Genomic DNA, 20,277 nt, shown 5'->3' with positions numbered 1-20,277 from the left:
TGCATTAGAACCATGATCTAATGCAGCAGCAGATCTATAACTGAATGAGAAGAAAGAAAAGAACGAAGGTTTTGATTTTTCCTTTTGTCCTTACATGTCAAAGGTTTGAAACTGACAGAAGGATGCACAGTTTTTCATTTGACTTTATTTTAATGCGATCATCGGACTAATGGAAAGATAAAAGTCAGAGCAAGTTGACCTTTCCTTTAAGACCTTGAAATCTTATAATGTGCACTGGAAGTGATTTAATGGATGCTAAAGTACCTCAGGGTGACAGTGTTTTAGAGGTATTACTGGAATGATAAGTTGCAAATTAAAAAACACCCCCTGTGGAATTAAGACCCATTTTAAAGGGGCCATCGCCGAACACACACATGTGATTCCTCAGTCTGTCTAAACGCAGCCACGTCTCCACCTCAGCAGATGATGTACGAGGAGCCTCAGAAACCTTCAGCTCCGATGATCGGGCCAAAAAAATAAATAATTCATGTCTTGATGGAGTTCTTCTAATATCTCAGGCATAATTAATAAGCAGGAGCATCGCTCTTCTACAGCAGTGAAAATTACAAACACCGTCACCTGCAGATAAATGAGATGCTGCGTCCTACACCATCTGACACAATCCTGCACACGTTCCTGCACAGGGGACACTCAGGCAGTGTGTGGGTGTGTGTGTGTGTGGGGGGGGGGGGGGGGGGGGCAGGAGGCCTGAGGCGTAGCCTGGCTGGCTGTTAGTCAAAGAGCCAGGAACAAGCACACACTCTTGTACTTACACACACACACATACACAGAAAAGTTGAGAATGATGCTCGGCTGGAAAAATTTTGATAAAAACAGACGGGGGTGGGGGGTGGGGTTGCTTTCAAGTCCTAATTACAGTAGGGGAAAATCCAGCTCTCAGTTCACAGAAAATGATTTTAAATAGAGAAAAGACAGATTCTGGTTTCAAACACTTTTCTGGGCCCACAAGTCCCACTGCGCGACAAAACACAAACACGGCCTCGAGGGGTTGTCCCTGTATGTGGGGGCTGGATACCAATACTACATTGTGATGAAGAAGAGTCCCAAAGCACAGGTAGTTTGCTCCAAATAGACTATAATCAATTTCATGAAGAGCAACCAATTCCACCAAAAACACCCTTCATCCCCCCTTCCTGCTTGAAACACAGTTGATAAACAGACAGGGGAAGTTATGTGAGCTCCTGACTTAAGATACAGGATCCAAGAAGAAAACTTTGAAGAAGAGGAGAAACAAGGAATGAAAAGTTTATTTAAGGGATTAACCCTTGTGCTATCCCAGGCACTTTAACGTTGGGAATTAGGTCATCTAGACCCACTAGACAGTGCTCTGAACCTTTTTTCTTCAATGATTTGTCATCTTCACTGGTTTCCATGGATTACATGAAATCTTTCCACCTTTATCCACCTTTGTCATGGTTGGAATAACACGTCAATGTAAGGGTGGGGTCATCTAAGATAGCACAAGGGTCAAGGTGAGTCTCTGACTGATGTTTAGCATGGTTTTTAAACTATTCAAACAGGCCTAAAGGCCCACCGATCTTTCTAACTAAATCTAAATGGTTTAAGCAATTCTTCACCAATCTATTTTGGATGAAAGTGCCTCCTAAATGCTCTACGGCAGGCATGTCTAAAGTTCGCCCCATGGACCAAATGCCGCCTGCGTTCAAATGTCTGCCGGCCCTCCGGCTCCTGACATAAAATTAATATTATGCAGCCCCCAGTACTTTCTTAGAACTGTGTGTATGATTTCTTGATTGTCTAAACTATGTGATAAACCTGTGGCAACAACCTATGGCTACTTGACCTTCAGAGCCTTACGGGCCAAACAAGAATAACTGATTTATTTGTTTTTGTTTTTACAACCCTGGTGGTTTGTGCTTCCAAATAAGCTAACCAATTGTGTTATTTTCCTGTTCACGTGATTTAAATTCAGAAGTTCACCATCAGCATTTATTTGTAGATAATATGAAACATTTCATATGACATTTAATGCTGACAAATGTTTATTTTTTCCAGATGGACTGTTACTTTATTTTATTTCTTGTTCTCAAACATGAAATTCACAGTCATTTTGGTATAAATGTATTTAGACACATTTCTGTTTTATGTGAATAAATGACAAGCATTCCATTGCAATAGCATTCCCATTAAATAGTCCATTTGCATTTAACGTTATTTAAAGGGTTCAAATAATGCAGGCTGAATGGTTGGCCCTTACACATTTACACCTTCACAAAACCTGGTCGTCTTTGCAAAAAGGTTTGGACACCTCTGACAATTTTGTACCTCTGGTACAAAATGGACAGAAGCTGTTTTTTTTTGTTTTTTTTTTTTTAACTTGTCCTGTCCAACAGCTAGGCAGGCAGATGAGAGCTGAGGGCCTCTTGTGTTGGACATATTTTACTTTAACAAGAGGGGTTATTAATCTTCAGACAAACCAAAGGTGTGACTGAACAAACCCCTTTTGTAATTGAGGCCAAACTTTATTCATTTCAACCATGATTGAAAATCTTTGGTGTTGGACCGGACGGAAAAGGAAAGAAGGGAAGAAGAGGGAGGGATGTCAGAGGGGGGGGGGGGGGGGGGGGGGGGATAGTGAGAGGGGGGGTAAGACCATGAAGCAGCATAGAGCAGACAGGTTTACTGGTTGTTTATCGTTACGGTACAGTTCAAATGTAGTACAAAAAGGGCGGGGCCTGTTCACACACACTCAAATATTATCAACACACCTGCTAGCTGCAAAAAATGTTCACATGTCAACATGTACACAAAACAGATAGTGTTCACGAACGCATACCTATGCCTTTAAACCAACTAGTGTGAAATCTTTCATTCATTCAATCATGCAAACTATAAGTGCAAAGGTGAGCTAACACCTGTTTTCAGGTGAGTGTTTATGTTATTCTAAAATGGATGGTGGAATGTGAAAAGAAGGAGGAGGAGCGCCCAGCCACCCCCACACCCAGACCCCCGGCTGGGTGTGGGGGCAGCCGGAATTCCCCCAACGCCACACAGGAACAGGCAGGGAACAACCGCCCCCCGGGCGACCAAGACCGCCACCCAGGCCAGGGCCAGCAGGACCGCCGCGAGGCCCCCAGAGCCAGAGAGCAGGGAGGCGCGGAGGGAAAGAGAGCGCCACCCCAGCCCAGCCAGGAAAGCAGCCCCCCCCGCCGCGCCAGAAGAGCCCAACGCAGGGCCCCACCGGAGAAGGACGCCCACAGCCCCAGACGAGCACCCCTCCACCACCCAGGAGTTCCGGGCATCCCCCCGCCCCAACCCCAGGTACGAGCCAGGACCCCCCAAGGGAGACCCGCTCCGCACTCCAGGCAGCCACCCACCCGGCCCACGGTTGGTCCAGGGAGGAGCAAGGCAGGGGCCCGCCGCCCCCGCCCAGGAGGGGGACCCCGGGGAAAAAAGGGTGGCCCACAAGGGGTGTTATAAATATGGCCCGACCAGGCTCGGCCATGTTGGAAGTTTGGCGGGGCCCAGCGCTCAGTGGCAAGGACCAGGACCCACCCCCCAGGGACATGAACACCCCCGGCTCAGGTGTAATATGAACCCCCCCACCGTGCGGAGAGAGCACCGCCGGGCCCAGGGAGCCGGCATCCAAGGGACACGGCCGCCATCGCCAAGGGGCCCGCAACCCCCACCAGGGAAGGGGTAGGGGACAGATGGACCCAGGTCCCACCTTCCTTGCAAAATGTGTGTGCGTGTATGTGTGTTTGAGAGGGTGTGTGTGTGCATGTGTGTGTGTTTATGTTGGAATGTATATATTGAAGGGGGAGGGGTGTGTGTACTAAGGGGGGTGCAGTTAAAATTGGCGAGTAGGGAACTAAGGGGACATCTCCTGATTACTCACAGTGATGTCCCCTCACCCTCCCCACCAAGGGGCCCTAAATGTCTAAGGTGCGGTTAAAATTGGCGGGTAGGGTGCCAGGAGGACATCTGCTGCTTGCTTGCAGTGATGTCCAAGCACCCCCCCCTACCAAGGACCCTACATGTCTAAGGTGCAAATAAAACCAAAAGAGGGGGGGCCCACTCCATACGGCAACCATAGGAGGGGGGCCACTGCCAAGTAGCCCCCCCCCCAAGGCGCATCGCAGGCTAGACCCCCCCACCCCCTCACCCTAATATGAGGTTATATGAGGAAGGGGGTAAGTTGGGGACAGCTGGTAGACTGTCCCCCGGTGGTCAAACAGCTGTGTTCCCCCCCCCCCCCCCCCCAGCAAAGGGGCCAGGGCCACCCAGCCCAGGGGCCCCACCCCCGGAGGCGCCGACACCCCAGGCCTGGCACCACCCACAGCCACTGATTGCCTCAGCGGAGACCCCGACCCGTTAGCCCCCCCGACCCGTACCAACAGAACAAACAGAAGCTGTTTTTAAAGGTTACGGATGTGAAGGTTAGATCTCTAGAATGAAGACTCCTAATCCTTCTTAGTTATAATGATTGAAGCCTGAGAGCATGCGATTGCTTTCTGATGAAAATGAAACATAAATAACTCTAATCTCTTCTGAAGATTCATCACGTTTGATTTGTAAAAAGTGAAAACGCAGCTACTTTCAAAATAACAGGTTCCCAAATGATTCCTTAAATGCCAACATGGGATTAACGCATCAGAAGCCCACTTCAGTGAAAAGACAAAGGGGATGTTTTTCCTATTAGTGCTGCAGCTAAACGTGTCATTCGTAATGTTGTTTTCAATTGCAGTGCACTGAGTTGTCCTAACCCAATAGTTTTGAACCGTGTAATCGATGTCATAATTTTGGAGAATTGCGCCGCGTTTCATTTCAAGCTACATTTATACCAGCCTCGGCAAAGCACGATAAAGTGACCACTATCAATGGAAAATATCTATAAACTTGCTTAAACACGCGTTTTGTCCTTCTGTGTTCTAAACTCACACATTCACACTTCGCTGCGCAAGTTATTAAGAGCGTTATTGGGCTCCATACAAAACATACAAAACCTCTTTCAACTGGAGGAACATGCACTAGTATCAGGTAGTGACAATCCAGTGTGAACACCATATGCGCACATTCAAAAATGGGCATATATAGTGCCTTCTTGAATGTATGTCACATGATGGTGTGAACGTAGCTTAGCAATCACACCGGATCTGTATGCTGCCAGGGTCCACTCAACCATGTTTTGGACCAGCTCTGCAAGCTGACCACAGCAGTCACACCACCTGGACCTTGGATTTAAAGGGAGTCAGATCCAGGTGAGCTGATGTGACAGCGCCACTAGATTGGCTGCAACAAAAGAATGCATGCATTCAGTATGTGTCACATCCTAGCTGTCCACAGACAAATTGGAAGAAAATAGCTTATTTATAGCCCCCAGTAAACAAAAGGACCAGAATCCAAAGCTAAACTCTGCTTTACATCCCGTCTTTTTTTTCAAGCAGTGGAAAAGGAGGGACAAAGGAGAGAAAGTCCTCAATTAAAATCCCCAGACGTCTGTTCTGAGGCACAGAACCTGAAGAGGAGGTTTCCAGAGGATGCTTTTGCATTTCAAATCCTAACGGAGCAACGAGCTGGCAGCTGGTCTCACTTTTCCTCCTAATGAACAGAGATGGCTCAAATGACTGTCTGACTGAGACAAGGCCTCAAAGGAGAGTTCAGCTGCTGTCACCTCCAAACAGAGATAATGAAGAGACGATTTCAGAATTGATCTGACCTCTGATCGCTTTATTTTCTTCACAATGCAGGCGAAAGCCCTTAAATAAATTCCCAAAGAAAAACTTGTTCAATCAGAAAAGTTTCAGTCAGTCTTCAATATGTTTAAAGTATCATTTTCCATTTAAAAGTAAACTCAAATTCAAATAAATCCCATTTAATAGTCTAAGAAACACAGTCTGCACCTTATAACATCCCACAGATCAAAATCTGTCATGGCTCAGAAGGAATTAGTTTTTTAGTATTTAGACGGAAATTTCATTCTGAGCATTCATTTTAAAACAAAGGTGCGTTGCTCCCTTGAGGCCAGACAAAGACAATTTGCTGCAACTTTTATGTCAAGGTTGGACCGTGGGAATACAATTTATACGCAACACCTCAGAATTTTCTTGCACTTGATCTTCTTTATGGTGGAGCTGTGAGTTTCACTGCAGGTCTCAGAGGTATAACCCATCACCTGGTGCTGTTCGCTGGCACAGGCTGCCTGTCCCAGCATGCCTCAGGTTCCAGCTCAGACATTTGGTCATAAATGTTTCTTGGGACAACTTCCCGATTGGTGCATTGAAAATCATTCCCATGTCTGTCCTTAAAAAATAAGGCTTTCGATATGAAAAACCATTTCCCTAAAAGTATGACACATTTTGAACTAAATACATTTTTTTTACCTTGAAAGCATTTAATCTGACAGATAAGCTAAATAACATAATAATAAATGACTTTTTATCTATTTGCAGATCATTTGTGATCATTTTTATACTTGGCCCACGAGTGGCTGGGATAGGCTCCGGCAGCTCCGTGACCCCGAAAGGGAACAAACGGGTTGTTTAGAAGATTGATTTTTATAGTTTATATTTATAAGTTAAATGGTTCTATTATGTTTGCCTTTGACAAGAGACTTCAAAAAAGGTTTTTAACAAGATTCTTTCTCCTCTGCTAGCTTAAAAGACTGATAAAAAAAAGCAGCAAATGCAGAAGCAGATCATTCCTGCAGTCACTTGCCTGTCCTTTCAGATGGAGTGGATGAATGAATAATGGGGGGCTCAACTCTGACTTGCTTTAAGTGCAGCAGAAGCACTGAGGGATCAATGAGCTCACAGACTGATCAGGCAGAAAACACAGCGGATTATGAGCGTTCATCCTCATTCACATGCAACTCCACGAGACGACATCACAAACATCCATCCACGTCCGCGTGCATAACAGTAAATTGACACTGTCAACAGCAGTTTGTAACTGAGGCAGCTGCACCTCCGCAGGCTGCATTAAATGTCCTGAACTGAAAGGTTTTGGAGATGTGAGCCTGTCAGTGCACCAATGAAAAAATAAACAACGAGAAAAAACATGTAACCTGATTTATAGGGGCCATAAATGCCTTGTTGTTTGCTCTATAAAGAGTTTTTCACACATACAACTGATAAGAAGAGTTTAATTTCTAGTATTTATGCCACAAAGTGACCCTCTGCCATAATCACACATTTGTTGTTATTCTAGAATAGATGCATCTTTTGAAGCACTTTTCAGAAACAGCAGTCAGTTTTAATTTGATTACATATGACTTAATTTGATTTAATGTTTGAAAATGGAGCGATTATGGGATACATGCCCTGCTGTTTTAGAGCCATTTGATCCCCTTGCTAACAGAGCCAGGGCTTGGATGTCATGAGCAGCATGGAGTCAGATTAGTCTCTGGTCAGACTCAGACTCTGTTAGGGTTTAAATTTGTCATAGATTTTGCTCAGGACATTTATGAACAGAATTTCTTGGCACAACCAAATGGAGGAAGGCTTTGGTTTTGAGAGCTCAGAGAATCTCACCTAAGCTGTATGCAGATGATGTTATTCTTTAAAGTCCCACTTCGAAAAATCTTTTGCTCTACTGTAAAAGTGTTCCAAGCGGTCTTTTAATTACAATGGTGCCGCTTTTAGCCAAAATAAAAATAAAAACTCTATCATTTTCTGGGACATAGTTTCTGCAGAGCAGCGGTAGTTTATTAGAAATTCACCTCAGAGTTATAGGGAGGAACTGTTGGCATGGAGTAAGCACACCCCCACTTCCAGTCACCCATCTGTTTACATGCTATACTGCTAGCGTGTAAAAATGCCGAGCAATATTGGAGCTATCCAGCCTTGCAGGTTTGAGCCAGATACCAGCTTGAAAGAAAACAAAGACATAGTTATACACTATTTGTTTGCAAGTGGATGCATCAGAATGGAGCGGAGCAGGTAGCTTGTGGCTTGCCAATTGTTGCATCTACGTCACAGCTACAAGCTTTTTTCCAACACCATTTTTTCATCTGGTCCGGAATCACAACAATTTGAAAAATAAATACTTTTAAATGCCATTAAGGTTAATTTTCTTTATATATGTCCTCAATCATGAGAAAAATGCCACAAGAACCTGTTAAAATCACCAAAAACTCAGTCTTTAGGGGCCAAGTCCCTCCCCCAGGTGGAGCAATTTAGTTGGGATGTAACAAAACCATCTGTCTTTATACCCTTCTTTGATAATAGCAATCCAATACAATCACAACCATATCAGAATGAGTATTATATCTGAAAGGAGTTAATTGTAACTTTAAATCTCTTTTGCATTACCTGTATTTTTTTTTAATTCAGAAATGGTCCGGACTTCCTGAACTTCTTGTTTGTGACTTTGAGCTGAGCAGTGCAGTTACCATCTCCAAAGCAGTTAAACAGAAATCTATATGACAGTTTGCATGAAAAGGTTGAAATGTTTAACCTTCTCTGCTGGTGATCTCACAAACCTATCAAATTCCAGCCCCGTACCATAGCCGCATGCGCCTAAAGTGGCCCAGTTTTGGCCCAAATGTGTCTATTTTCTGGGCCAGAGCTCAAAATGTCCCACATGCTTTATCTCCTCCAGATTCTCCCATCTCCTTCATTTCCAACAGTCTGTGTCCCTGTCACTCTCTGTCGTCATGGGTCACAGCATCAATTGGAATTACTCAAAGAGGACAAAGGCATATTCAGTCAAAGCACAGAGACACTGCTCCTCAGTAAACTGCACATTTGGAGGCACAAAAGTCCACGAAGTCTCAATATCCATGAGTGAGGCTGTGGGTGCTGCAGGTTGCTCAGAAGGAAGCCACTTATTAAAAGGGTGCACAAACACAAACCAGCTGCAAAAAAGAGGACAGAAATGAAATGCAGGACATCTCTGGCAGCCTTACCTTTCAATAATCTACATTTCCTTTGATTAATGTAAATTGATGTCAATGACGCTCAGGTGTGGAGGAGTGCATGATGTAAAATTTCTGCATTAAGTGTAAGGTTAAGACGGTCAGAGGACTCTTGTTTCTCTTCTATGAAACACTCAATGTGCCCGTTGTCTTCTCAGCACACAGGACCCCAACCCCCTTAGTTGTAGCAGAGCTCTATGAATTTGCACCACGTTAACTGCAAAGATCGACACGTTGTTGGGAAGGGGGAGAGAGCTGCATGTGAATGTGTGTGGGGACGGGATCAGGGCACACAGATGGCTCAAGTGTCTGTGAAGCCTGCGGGTGCTTGCAGGAGTTCAGAGCTGCTAAACATTCACATCACTGTGGCTCCGCCCCCTCCTTGTGCATCCCCACTTTTACTGTGAAGATTAAAAAAGAAAAAATGAATATAAGCTAAGAGTTCCATCCTGAAGCAGCAGTGCTCTATGTCTGCATTTTATCAGGGAGCTGTAGACGCTATCCTTAACCCTTTTCACCAGCTGTTCCTGTCCTTAAGGCTTGGGCTTTTTAAATAAGAATCACCATGTTTTGTGACATGCAACTAAAAACTGTTACCGTATTTTCCGGACTATAAGTCGCCCTTTTTTTCATAGTTTGGCAAGGGGTGCGACTTATACTCCGCAGCAACTTATATTAGAAATAAATTGAAATAAATACATTGTTTACCCTCCTGTTATGTTCATTTGTGAGGAACAGAGATGATGTTCCTGGGTCAATTTGATGTATGAGGTATGTTAAGTGACTCAGAGAATCAGCAAACCTTTTTTTACAGTAAGATCTTGAAGGCTAAAAACATAATATTCTACTTTCAAATGATTTCATAGATTCAGAAATGCAATAAAAATGACAACTGTTACTACAAATACAGGATGAAAACAGAGTATTAGTTGGCCAATGATGCTTCATGAAAGGAATAAATAAATAAATATGAGAAAGAATTACTGTGAAATTATGAGATAAACAGTCTGCTATGATTGTGTCATATGAGGTCGTGGACCTTAGTTCTTGGTCTCAGATTTTGTCAAATAAATTTCCCGTCAAAATGCGACTTATAGTCCAGTGCTACTTATCTGTGTTTTTTTCTACTTTATAATGCATTTTTGGGCTGGTGCGACTTATACTCCGGAGCGACTTATAGTCCGGAAAATACGGGTATACATTTAACCCAGATTTTGGACATTGTTTCATAAATAATGAGCTTTGATCCTTTAAAATCACACAATCCACTTTTTCTTCTGGCAACAAAACAAGAAAAACACAGATTTTATGTTGACTCCCATAAGCATTAAAGAGTGTAATCTCAGTGATTTATGTAGAAGAGTCCCCCTGCTAAACTGCCCCGCTGCAGACCAGATCTTTCATCCATAGAAAACATTTGAACCTTTATTGAGGGGAAAATATTGAAGATCACAAGCTTAACTCAAAGTGGGACCAAATCTAAACCAAAACTCCAGAATCTCCAGAAAGTAAGAACCACCATATCCAAATGGCCTCAAACCTTTAAATAGAGGAGATGGATCACCATGGTAACCATGGTAACCATACTCCTTTCTGGAGAGACATGCACCAGCATCACCTCTAAAGTGAGCTCATTTGGTGTGTTAATAATAAAATGCAAACTTTTGTTATGTATTTTTAGTTTAACTGATTGCAGATTACTGCTGCTTTAAATTTAATCTATAATCCCTTCTGAGTATTTCCCGCGTTTTCCTTTTGTTTGGATTAGACTGAATTATTAGATTATGATCAACAAAACACAGGTGGGTTAATGTCCTTCACGATGGGTCAGATCACAACTGAAGTTGAAGCTTCAGATATTATCTAGTGGTGGGAGATGGAGTTAAACTGGCGTGAGTCTATTTCTTCTTTTCATCTTCATGACTGTACATGACTTTTACATCCCGCCTGCTGTTCCTTCATGTATGACCAGCCTGATGTTGTTTCTGTTTCATTACTAATATCCTTAATCGAGATGCAAAGGGTTTCCGGGGAGCCGTTCTTCTCCACGAGGAGTGCCCAGGCTTCTTTAATGAAGCTGTCACAGGAAGAGATAATTTATTAAAGCTCCATCTTTCATTAGACTTCATATGAGGCTGGCAGTTCAGCATGAACTGAACAATGAGTGTTCCAGAAAACTGTGGTTTCTGATTCAATTCAGATAATTAATGAGGATAAAGTTCATTTTTCTCAATTTAAAGAGGGACTGTCAAGAAAGCTTTTATTCTGTAATCTTATGGAATTTTTAATGTAAATACTTAAAGCATCTATTATAAGAAAATCTATAAACTGACAAAAATCAGTGAAAAACCTGCAGCATGCATAGCCAAGTAGATATAAATCATCTGAATCTTAACTTTTGTTGGAGAATTCCTCACTATGACTGTTTTCCAAAGTCAATCATTTCTGTTTCTTTTCTTGGTCTTCAGTGTTTTCATGTGCAGCTTTTTCTGCTCATCACTCTTTTGCCATAATTGTCTGATCACATTTTTGTACTGTTTATTCTTCTTCCTCTGGCCTGCTATGCGTCCCTGCATGCTGAAAAAAAAAGTCATTTTCCTCCACCTCGCTGTCCCCCATCATGAATTTATAATGTGTGTCATTATTGAAAAACAACACGAGTGAAAACACTTTAGCGGAGCTGCAAAGCCATCAGCTCCTGTTCTGCACAAGTCGTCCTGAGATGCCTGCAGGGATGTAATGAACACCACCCTCTAAAGAGTGCATTATGGGATGTTCCCGTTTGAAATGATCTCCCTGCAGCTCCAGGATTTTCTCCAGACAGCAGAAAATCAAAACTTTCACAAAGTAGCATGTTTCCTTAAGGCTGATGGCATTGTACTAAAAAAAACTAGCATTAAAGGCTCTTGATGTGTTTCTCAGATTTCAGTTTGAGAGCACACTCACACCAGGTAACTGCACCTGAGGATGTTTGATGTCAAAGTCAGTTTGGGTTGGCTGCAGTGGTCATGTTGTCCCATCCTATTGACTGCTGGATTTAGCGCCGCTTGACCTACTTTTCAGATATGAGAGCAACTAAATGTGACAATGTGTATGTGAAAAGAAAAACAGAAGCAACAATGTGACACAACATTTCTAATTTGTAATTTTATCTTTATATTGCTTGACTAGAGGTGACCTAAAATTCCTTTCTTTTACAAACAAAATTGAATCGACTTTAAAAAATGTGCTTAAGTATTAGATTTTACACCTTTTTGGAGATTCACTAAAGATAAATAATCGTCTTTTTAGACAAAAGTAAACTTAGTGATATTGAGCTCTTCTCACCAACATTAGATTTCTGTGAAAAGTAAAGAGAGTTTCAGAGGCGAAGAGCAGATCAGCTAAACTATTACAACCCCAAAGTGGGGTGATGAGCAGATGGAGGGGGAGCTGAGAAGCTGAAGATGATCTCAGAGTGGAGAGGGTGAGAGGACTGAAGAAGCTGGGAGAAAAATGGAGGTGTCAAACTCTAGAGAGCTTTAACAGTGAGGAGATGAATCCTCAATCCAGTTTTTAAAATGGAAGCTGCTTGAAGTTCAGAAAATCTGTCTTTGGTTGCGGAAGATTCTGGATATAATCTGAGCAGGACACTTTGACCCAGCTGCGTCTTTTAGAGACATTAATGTGTAAGACCAAAAAGGAAAAGCATGGGATGTAACCATGAGCACCAACAACTGTGCCCCAAAAAAGAAAAGAAAAAATGCTTGAAAACAGTTAAAATTTCTAAGATTAGAGTTAAATAAAGATTGAAACCAAAGTGGAAGTTTGAGTGTTAAGCTGTAAAAGACATTAAGGTCCTCTGTAGATCAAACTATTACTTACAGAATTCTGTTTTTGATTCTGTTAAATTGCAAAAAGTTGGGGGGGGCGCAAGTTTTGATTCTTGATAGACTATCTAAGAGGGAGGAAGTGAAAAAAAAAGACCAGTGTAAAGGTAAAGCTGAATGTCATCTGTATAGAACTGAAGAAAATATGTTTTTTTATAAATATTGACATAGAGAAGAAAGATGATAAAACAAGAGTAAAAGTAAAGAGCCCTGGGGATCACCACTGTCTGAAACAGTTTACAGTTTTTTTTTGAAAGTTTTGTGTGGATTTAAGTGAGTGTGGAATTATAGATGGGGCTGAAAGCAGTTGGGGGCTATGCCAGTGATGCCAATTCATCTGAGACAGTTATTAGAGTGTGAATTGGTGACCAATGCTGAAGTCAAAGAGAATGACTGTGATAAGAAGAGCAGACTCAAGGGTCATCAGGAGGTCTTTGGTGGTTCTTCTAAAAGCAAATTAATCAATTTCCCACTAACCTCGCTCCAGTGCATATAGAAGTATTTTGTTTCACAACCTAAAGGCTTGCTTCCAACTCTCAGTCCAGCTGGGTTAGAGTGAAGAACCACTCTACCTATTTCACTCACAAAGCAAGGGGTGAGATTACCTCGCCAAAGGTAGAGGGTATAAACAAACACTGCATTTATAGATAAATTGCATGACTAGACTGCGAGAATCAAAATACTAAACCAACTTGGTCGAACAAGCAGTGGACCCGGTTCAGAGGTATGAAAGCACATTTCTGATTGGCTCTATGGCTGCTGTGGACCAACAAAGAAACAAGCTGAAGAAATCACAAACAGGTTTTTGTTATTAGAAAAGGGACTAGACACAATCAACCAAATAGGTGAAATTTTACATTTGTTTCTGGGATATTGATGCATTCCGTGTGTACACATGGGTTCTTTAGGAACTTCTGAGTGAAACCAACGAAGCTCTAAGTCCAACAGAAGCATCGAATCACCAACAGCTTCTCTGTGTTCAGAATAGCCCATTGACCAAGTTCAAGATGAAATCTCAGAAAAGTTTCATTTAGTCGTTTTTTAATAGTTTATGCTAAACTTCCTGTTTGAAACTGGATTTAACCATAGTGACTGAGTGATAGAGTCTCAAATCAGGTCGTATTCAAGACTGAAAAAGAAAGTATTTGCCCCGATATTCATCATCAAACTTTAGAATGGAGGTTAAACCAACAAACGGTTCCTGTGGGAGAACCATTGGGAAACAAAGTTCCCAAACTTAAGTGTTGCAATAAACAGGACTTAAGTTAACATAGATTTTACCAACAAAAATCTGATTATTTATGATTGACAAAGATTTTGCTGTATAGGTCAGAGGTTTCTTTCATTCGCGGTGTCATGTTTTCAAGCCCTTTTTGAGAAACCATCTGTGTAGGGGAATATTTTCACAAATGAAGTGTTGAAGAACATGTTCTCTGCAGAGAGGTTTTTCTAAAACAGGATGTTTTCGTGTTTGTGGAGATGAGAGCTGTTGACAGCTGTCATCATTCAAACTGTGCTAATCAGGAAAGAAGTGAGACTTCATCACTAGGCGCTGAGGCTGTGTCATGGAGAACGCCATGCTGGCACGCATCACAGCACTTGTTTGACTGATGATGACTTGTTTCTTCATCTCTGGCTCTGAGACTGTTAACATCTAAGCAGAGCTGCAGAGCTGCAGGGATCCAGCACAACATCACAGACATGAGCTGTCTCATCCATTTGCAGGAAAATGTTTTCTTTCTAAAACTGGATCCTGATGCAGAGAGTTACTGATGACAAGGAAGAAAACCATATCATAAGATTTGTGTTTCAAAAGCTTTGTTCTTTATAGTGTAAGGCGGGAACAGAAATATATATAAAAAATCACTTTTAATGGGAACATTTATGGAAAAGGATTAAAATCTAAGATGTAAAACCAGACAAGTAATCCCCGCCTTTGCTGAAGGACACAGTTGTGATCCTCCTCCTCCAGAGGGATGTGGAGCTCAGCAGCATTCTGTTGTTTGTACTCAGCAGAGATTTTGTTTTTGCATTTTTTTTTGGGATCATCAGCAGCTTAATCGGTTTTTTTCTTGATGCGATGAACGTTTAAGGACAATAGGAGATCCCCTGACTTCATTTCTGAACCAATGTTGAACAGACAATAACAGATAATCTTCTAAAATACCTTTTTTAAGATGTTTTCATGTTTATTTGGGAAGAATGTGCATTTATTATTTTTAATTAGAATCAATCTAAAGTATTTATGTCAGGGGTTCATTTGATCAATAATAACCAATGGAAAAGAGAGCTGGACCTCCAACAGTTCTTCCCCCACCCACAGCTACTTTATCTGTCCTAACAGTTTCACCTGAAGCAGAGCTGAGTTGGCAGGAAGTTGTGTAATAAAGGCATAAAAATCTAGCTGATGGGCTTTTTTTATCCATCAGAGACTTTGGTTGTAAGCTAGCATTGCCATGTACACCGCAAAAAAGGAATTTTATGTGGAAAATCTCCCTAATTTTGTCACTAAGAAAATAAAATTCAATCGTTTTTGCAGCATTTTGACCCATAATATTTCTCACAACTGCTTCTTTATCTGTATTAATTTCATCATAGAGTTGTTCTTCATTTTTGGAAATGTTGTTTTTTGGTTTCCACTGTAGTTCCAGTTTGTACTTCATAGCTTCATCGCATCAATCGTGTTGGATCCCTACTCCAATCATGCGGTCTAGTTCATATTAAGATTGGCCAGTTTTGCTTGTGACTGTCCACGATAACTGCAACAAACTTTGGAGTGGCGTTTAGACTTTTCAAACCTGATGATGCCATTGTCTGCATTGTTTTTGTGGTTTGGTATTTTATTTATGGTAATATACAGTGGGGCAAAAAAGTATTTAGTCGGCCACCAATTGTGCAAGTTCTCCTGCTTAAAAAGATGAGAGGGGCCCTTTTATTTTTAACATAGGTATACCTCAAACATGAGTGACAAAACGAGGGGAAAAAATTCTGTAAGAGGGTCGTCTGTCCTTCACTCGTTACCTGTATTAATGCCACTATTCTGAATTGGTTATCTGTAAAAGACACCTGTCCACAACCTCAAACAGTCACACTCCAAACTCCACTATGGCCAAGAAAAAAGCTGTCTAAGGACACCAGAAACAAAATTGTTGACCTGCACCAGGCTGGAAAGACTGAATCTACAATAGGAAAGCAGTGTGTGTGTGTATATATATATATATATATATATATATATATATATATATATATATATATATATATATATATATATATACAGAGAGAGAGAGAGAGAGAGAGAGAGACAGAGACAGAGACAGAGAGAGAATGAGAGGGCAAAGATCCTGTGGGACTTCCAGATCCAGACTGATAGAATGGTAATGGGGAACCAACCAGACATTGTAGTGGTGGATAAAGAACAGAGGAAAGCCGTTGTGGTGGATGTGGCAGTGCCAAGTGACAGAAACATCAAGAAGAAGGAACATGAGAATTGGAGAAACACCAGGGACTCAGAGAAGAACTGGAGAAAGCATGGAAGGTGAAGGTGACAGTGGTGCCTGTGGTAATTGCAGCACTCAGGGCAGTAACCCCCAAGCTGGAGGAGTGGCTACAACAGATACCTGAAAAGACCTCAGACCTCTCAGTCCAGAAAAGTGCAGTGTTAGGAACAGCTAATTTACTGCGCAGGACCCTCAAGCTCCCAGGCTCCTGGTAGAGGACCCGAGCTTGGGTGAGAAACCACCCACGGAGGGTGAGAGGGGCATTTTAAATATGTATTTATGTAAATTTATAAAGCTTTTTTTCATATGCAAAGTTTTTCTGAAGATGCTTACATCTATATGGGTTGTGGTTAGGTTATGATGCATACAAGACAAAGTAGGTCCTTTTTTCTATCTTAAGTCAATAAACATACCAAATAACTAATTTTTTTCAAGTTAGATTTAAAATGATTGGCCACTTGCTCCATAGCTTAATTTAATTATAGCTGAAGTCATAGTTGCATTAAAAAGGAAATTTAGGTGGCAGTTTAGCTCAGGCAGTAGAACAGGTCGTCCAACAACCAAAGGGTTGGTGGATCAATCCCCGCTCTCCCCAGCCAGCTGTCATCCCCCCCCCCCCCCCCCCCCCCCGAGCGCGGCCAGCCTGCAGCCCACCGCTCCCCCCAGGGGATGGGCCAGATGCAGAGTAAGAATTTCCCCAATGTCGGATAAATAAAGTAAATTATAAAAAACAGAAAGTAAAATTTTAGTGGGTTTTTTGCAACAGATTTTGAAGGAAATAATGTCAAACCCCATTTATATTTAGATTGCATTATTAGCGGCCTTAGCTTCAAATCCTGGGACTTGGAAAAATCTTTTTACTGGATCTTGTTTGCTACACCATTGCGTCTTCCAATCACTCGAAATAAGTTTCTGTTAAAATGTGCCACTTGCACCCAATTATACTACGGGGGTAATATTCCAATCGTGAAATGTTGTCATTAGCTGTGTCACATTTCACAGTGTTTGGGGCAATTCCCTGTCAATAGCCTTGTGATCAATGTGACCCAAGCGATCACAAATCGCTTTGAAGTATAAACCGGATTTTGCTGCAGGTACAATATTTAACATTTACATTGATAATGACCACAACACTGTGACAAAGCTTCTCTGTCAAAACACAAAATGATACGTCTTAGCCAGGAAGAAGCCTCCCCATAAACATCATTTTTGGAGGCACCCTTTGTAAAACAAGTTGGTACAGCCCTGTCTGTGCAGTTTTACTCTGCAATGACTTCACACAGATCAGAAGAATCAATCTTTGAGCTTTGAACTGCTGGACGTTCATCTGCTTCACTTCTCTCCATTTTCTTCCTGCAAATTCCATTTAGCTTTGCTTTGCTTTTGTATTTCTTACAGTTTGTCTGCCATCTCTCATAAAGCGCCTTCACCTTTGGTTGTGTGTTTGAGCCCACTCACACACCAGCAGACGTCAGGAAAAGTGTGAAGAGTTTGGTGTTAACCTGTCAGGATGTCTGCACATGAGAGCCGGGTCGGAGCTTCACAACGCTAAACTCAAAAATCCACCGTCTGTTTCCTGAATCCTGTCCAACGTTACATCACCCCGTCTGTGAAGGCGGGCACTAAGTTGAGGAGCATCTCTGAACATCTGCTGCTTGACTCAAACTGTCCAAACTGTCAGAAAAATCAGCTTGAAAGAGGGGGGGGGGGCAGTGAGAGGATTTCATCCGGACTTTTAGAGACTCCAGCTGCACCTCCAATAAGCTGCGAAAACTGTTATGTGATGATGGACACATCTGATATGGGTCTGTACTGCTTTGATGCTTCAGTGTAAAGGTCAAGCCTGGTTAAGGTGCTGCCACCTCACAAAGGCTAAAGATGGAAGAAATCCTTACTCACTTGGGGTTTCATTTTAAGTTATAATAGTGACTCGTACATTGTGGTCACAGGGAACTCTGGGACATAATTATCTCCTCTCTACTCACATAGGATCTTCTGCTGCAGGAGACCTCCTGAATTCATCGACTTGTTTTAATGGCTCCTTCTCCCACAATTTTTGATTATTTCAGGAACTTGAGATCCCTCCAAAGACACTGGCAACTCAGTCAGACCCCGGGTCTATTTTGTTCTCACAGGGCGGATGTACAGCTAATTACACAAAGAGTGAGAATGCTGAAATAAATAAAGTAAAAGTTCATTTGTGGCCTAAAGCTGCAGCTGCACACGAGCTGAAAGATTAAAGCTGCCCTTATAAAAAGCTGAAGACTCTAAAGGGGGACAGAAGGTTACTTTCTTCTTTTCTGAAGCACCACTGGAACACAAAAAAGGGCCTGAAGATGCCTCCAGGCCAGAGGAGCACACAGGAGGAAGAGGGAGGGTGAGGAGCAGGCACTGTAAAAACAGAGCTGATTTCGGTAAATCACACGTTTGTGTTTGGAGAAACTGAACACCTGCAGCTTCTCACAGTTTTGACAAGCAAATGCAGGACTGAAGTTTGGGCCAAAGCAGTGATCAGAGAGATCAGAGACAAACCCTGAGGGATGACCATGAGATACAGGGTTGCAACATTTTGGAAATTTTGCTGATAGGCTGATATGCCATTTAAAGTTTTCCTCCATTTTTCATTAAAGAAACTTTAACTATAGGGCGCACTAGATTAAAAGACGCATTAAGTGAGACAAAAGAGTCAGAGATGAGTTCGTCAGTCAGACTGTAGTAACTACACCCACAGTAATTTTTGAACTGGTTTGTAACATGCTGCATGTTTCCCACATTGGGGTACTCACAATACCTATAACCTAACCTTGTTAACATAAAAAAAACAGACTGATACAGCTAAAACAAACGTTACTGTGATTACACTAACTCCCATACTTCTTATATACCTGAAAAAAATTAAAAATAAAACAGTCCAACATCTTTATATTAGCATATTCACAATAATGCCCAACCTTGTTTGGAACTTTTGACAGAGTGCCATGGACCTCTCAAAATCGCTTCAACATCAGTAAACACAACCAGAATTAATCCATATATAAGGCACTCCTGACTGTTGTTTTTTTTTAAATAAGGCTTTTAAGTGGACTTTACAGTGCTGAAAATACGGTACAAGAAATAGCCACTCCTGTTTAAGAGCATAAAGAAATTATTGAAGTTCAAAATGGTTTTGTTTACCCCGCTTTCCACTCACTATTGTTGACAAGCAACCATCAAGTTTTTTTTGCTTCTAAATTATTAAGGAATAACACTTTATCTTCATTTGACAAACCTACAGACTTAAAGTGACCCTGCATGATGGTTTTAATTCAACTTAAGTAAGACTTTGAGTTTTTACCATTTGGGTTTTTCTCCAGAAAACTCTCATTTGGTTTAATAAAAGGATCATGTTGGATTTCTTTCATCGTGTAAAACATCCCCCAACACCACCACCAAAGCTTGAAACTGAACGCATCGCTGTCAGGGGGCGATGCTCACCTGAGTAGGCCCAGTAGGGTTCCTCAGTGGCAGATCTGCTGAGTCGTGACCCGCCGGCCGCAGCTTTGTGTGGACTCTGGACAGGTGCCCGGCTCCCCACTGGTTTCTCAGTCCCTGCTGTGAAGGAGAAGAAAGAAGGGTGAGCATGTGGAGAAGCAGAGCTTCAGGTCTGAGCTGTGGCCCCCTGCAGGTCTGCAAAGACTCCTGCTGGGCCTGTGGGTTTCTAGCCCAGTCACCCCAGAAACACCGTGGTCACCATGATCCAACGGAGGGATGCACACTGACAGAGAGGCTAAGGAGCATCACCGCAGTGAAAATGACAGTTTTGGGTTTGATTTAAGAAGATACAGCCTGGACGTGTCTGATCTTCCTTTCTAGTGTCACTTCATGCTGACTCACAGCACCCCCCCTTGGCATCCCACAGAGAGATCATACGTGAACAAACTTCTCACATTCAACTCCATGGAACCAAACATATCCAGGTCTGCATTTTCCCGCAGATAACTGTATTCAACCAACAGAAAGATGCTCGCTCATC

General features: G+C 42.1%; 1 protein-coding gene across 2 annotated transcripts in view; it reads right to left on the bottom strand.

Moving 5' to 3' along the window:
• The window catches only part of LOC101160156 (receptor-type tyrosine-protein phosphatase gamma), a 231,765-nt gene that overhangs the window by 160,315 nt on the left and 51,173 nt on the right, over positions 1-20,277 (bottom strand). For both annotated transcript variants that reach the window (XM_078947503.1, XM_023955062.2), the window contains exon 2: positions 19,740-19,856. In XM_078947503.1, coding sequence (XP_078803629.1) covers positions 19,740-19,856 — 117 coding nt within the window. The remainder of the gene's footprint in view (positions 1-19,739; positions 19,857-20,277) is intronic.

Source organism: Oryzias latipes, chromosome 5 (assembly GCF_053564925.1).
Source record: "Oryzias latipes strain Hd-rR chromosome 5, Olatipes_Hd-rR_3.1".
Taxonomy (NCBI): domain Eukaryota; kingdom Metazoa; phylum Chordata; class Actinopteri; order Beloniformes; family Adrianichthyidae; genus Oryzias; species Oryzias latipes.
The sequence above is the reverse complement of the archived record's forward strand: the minus strand, read 5'-3'. Positions and strand labels throughout refer to the sequence as shown.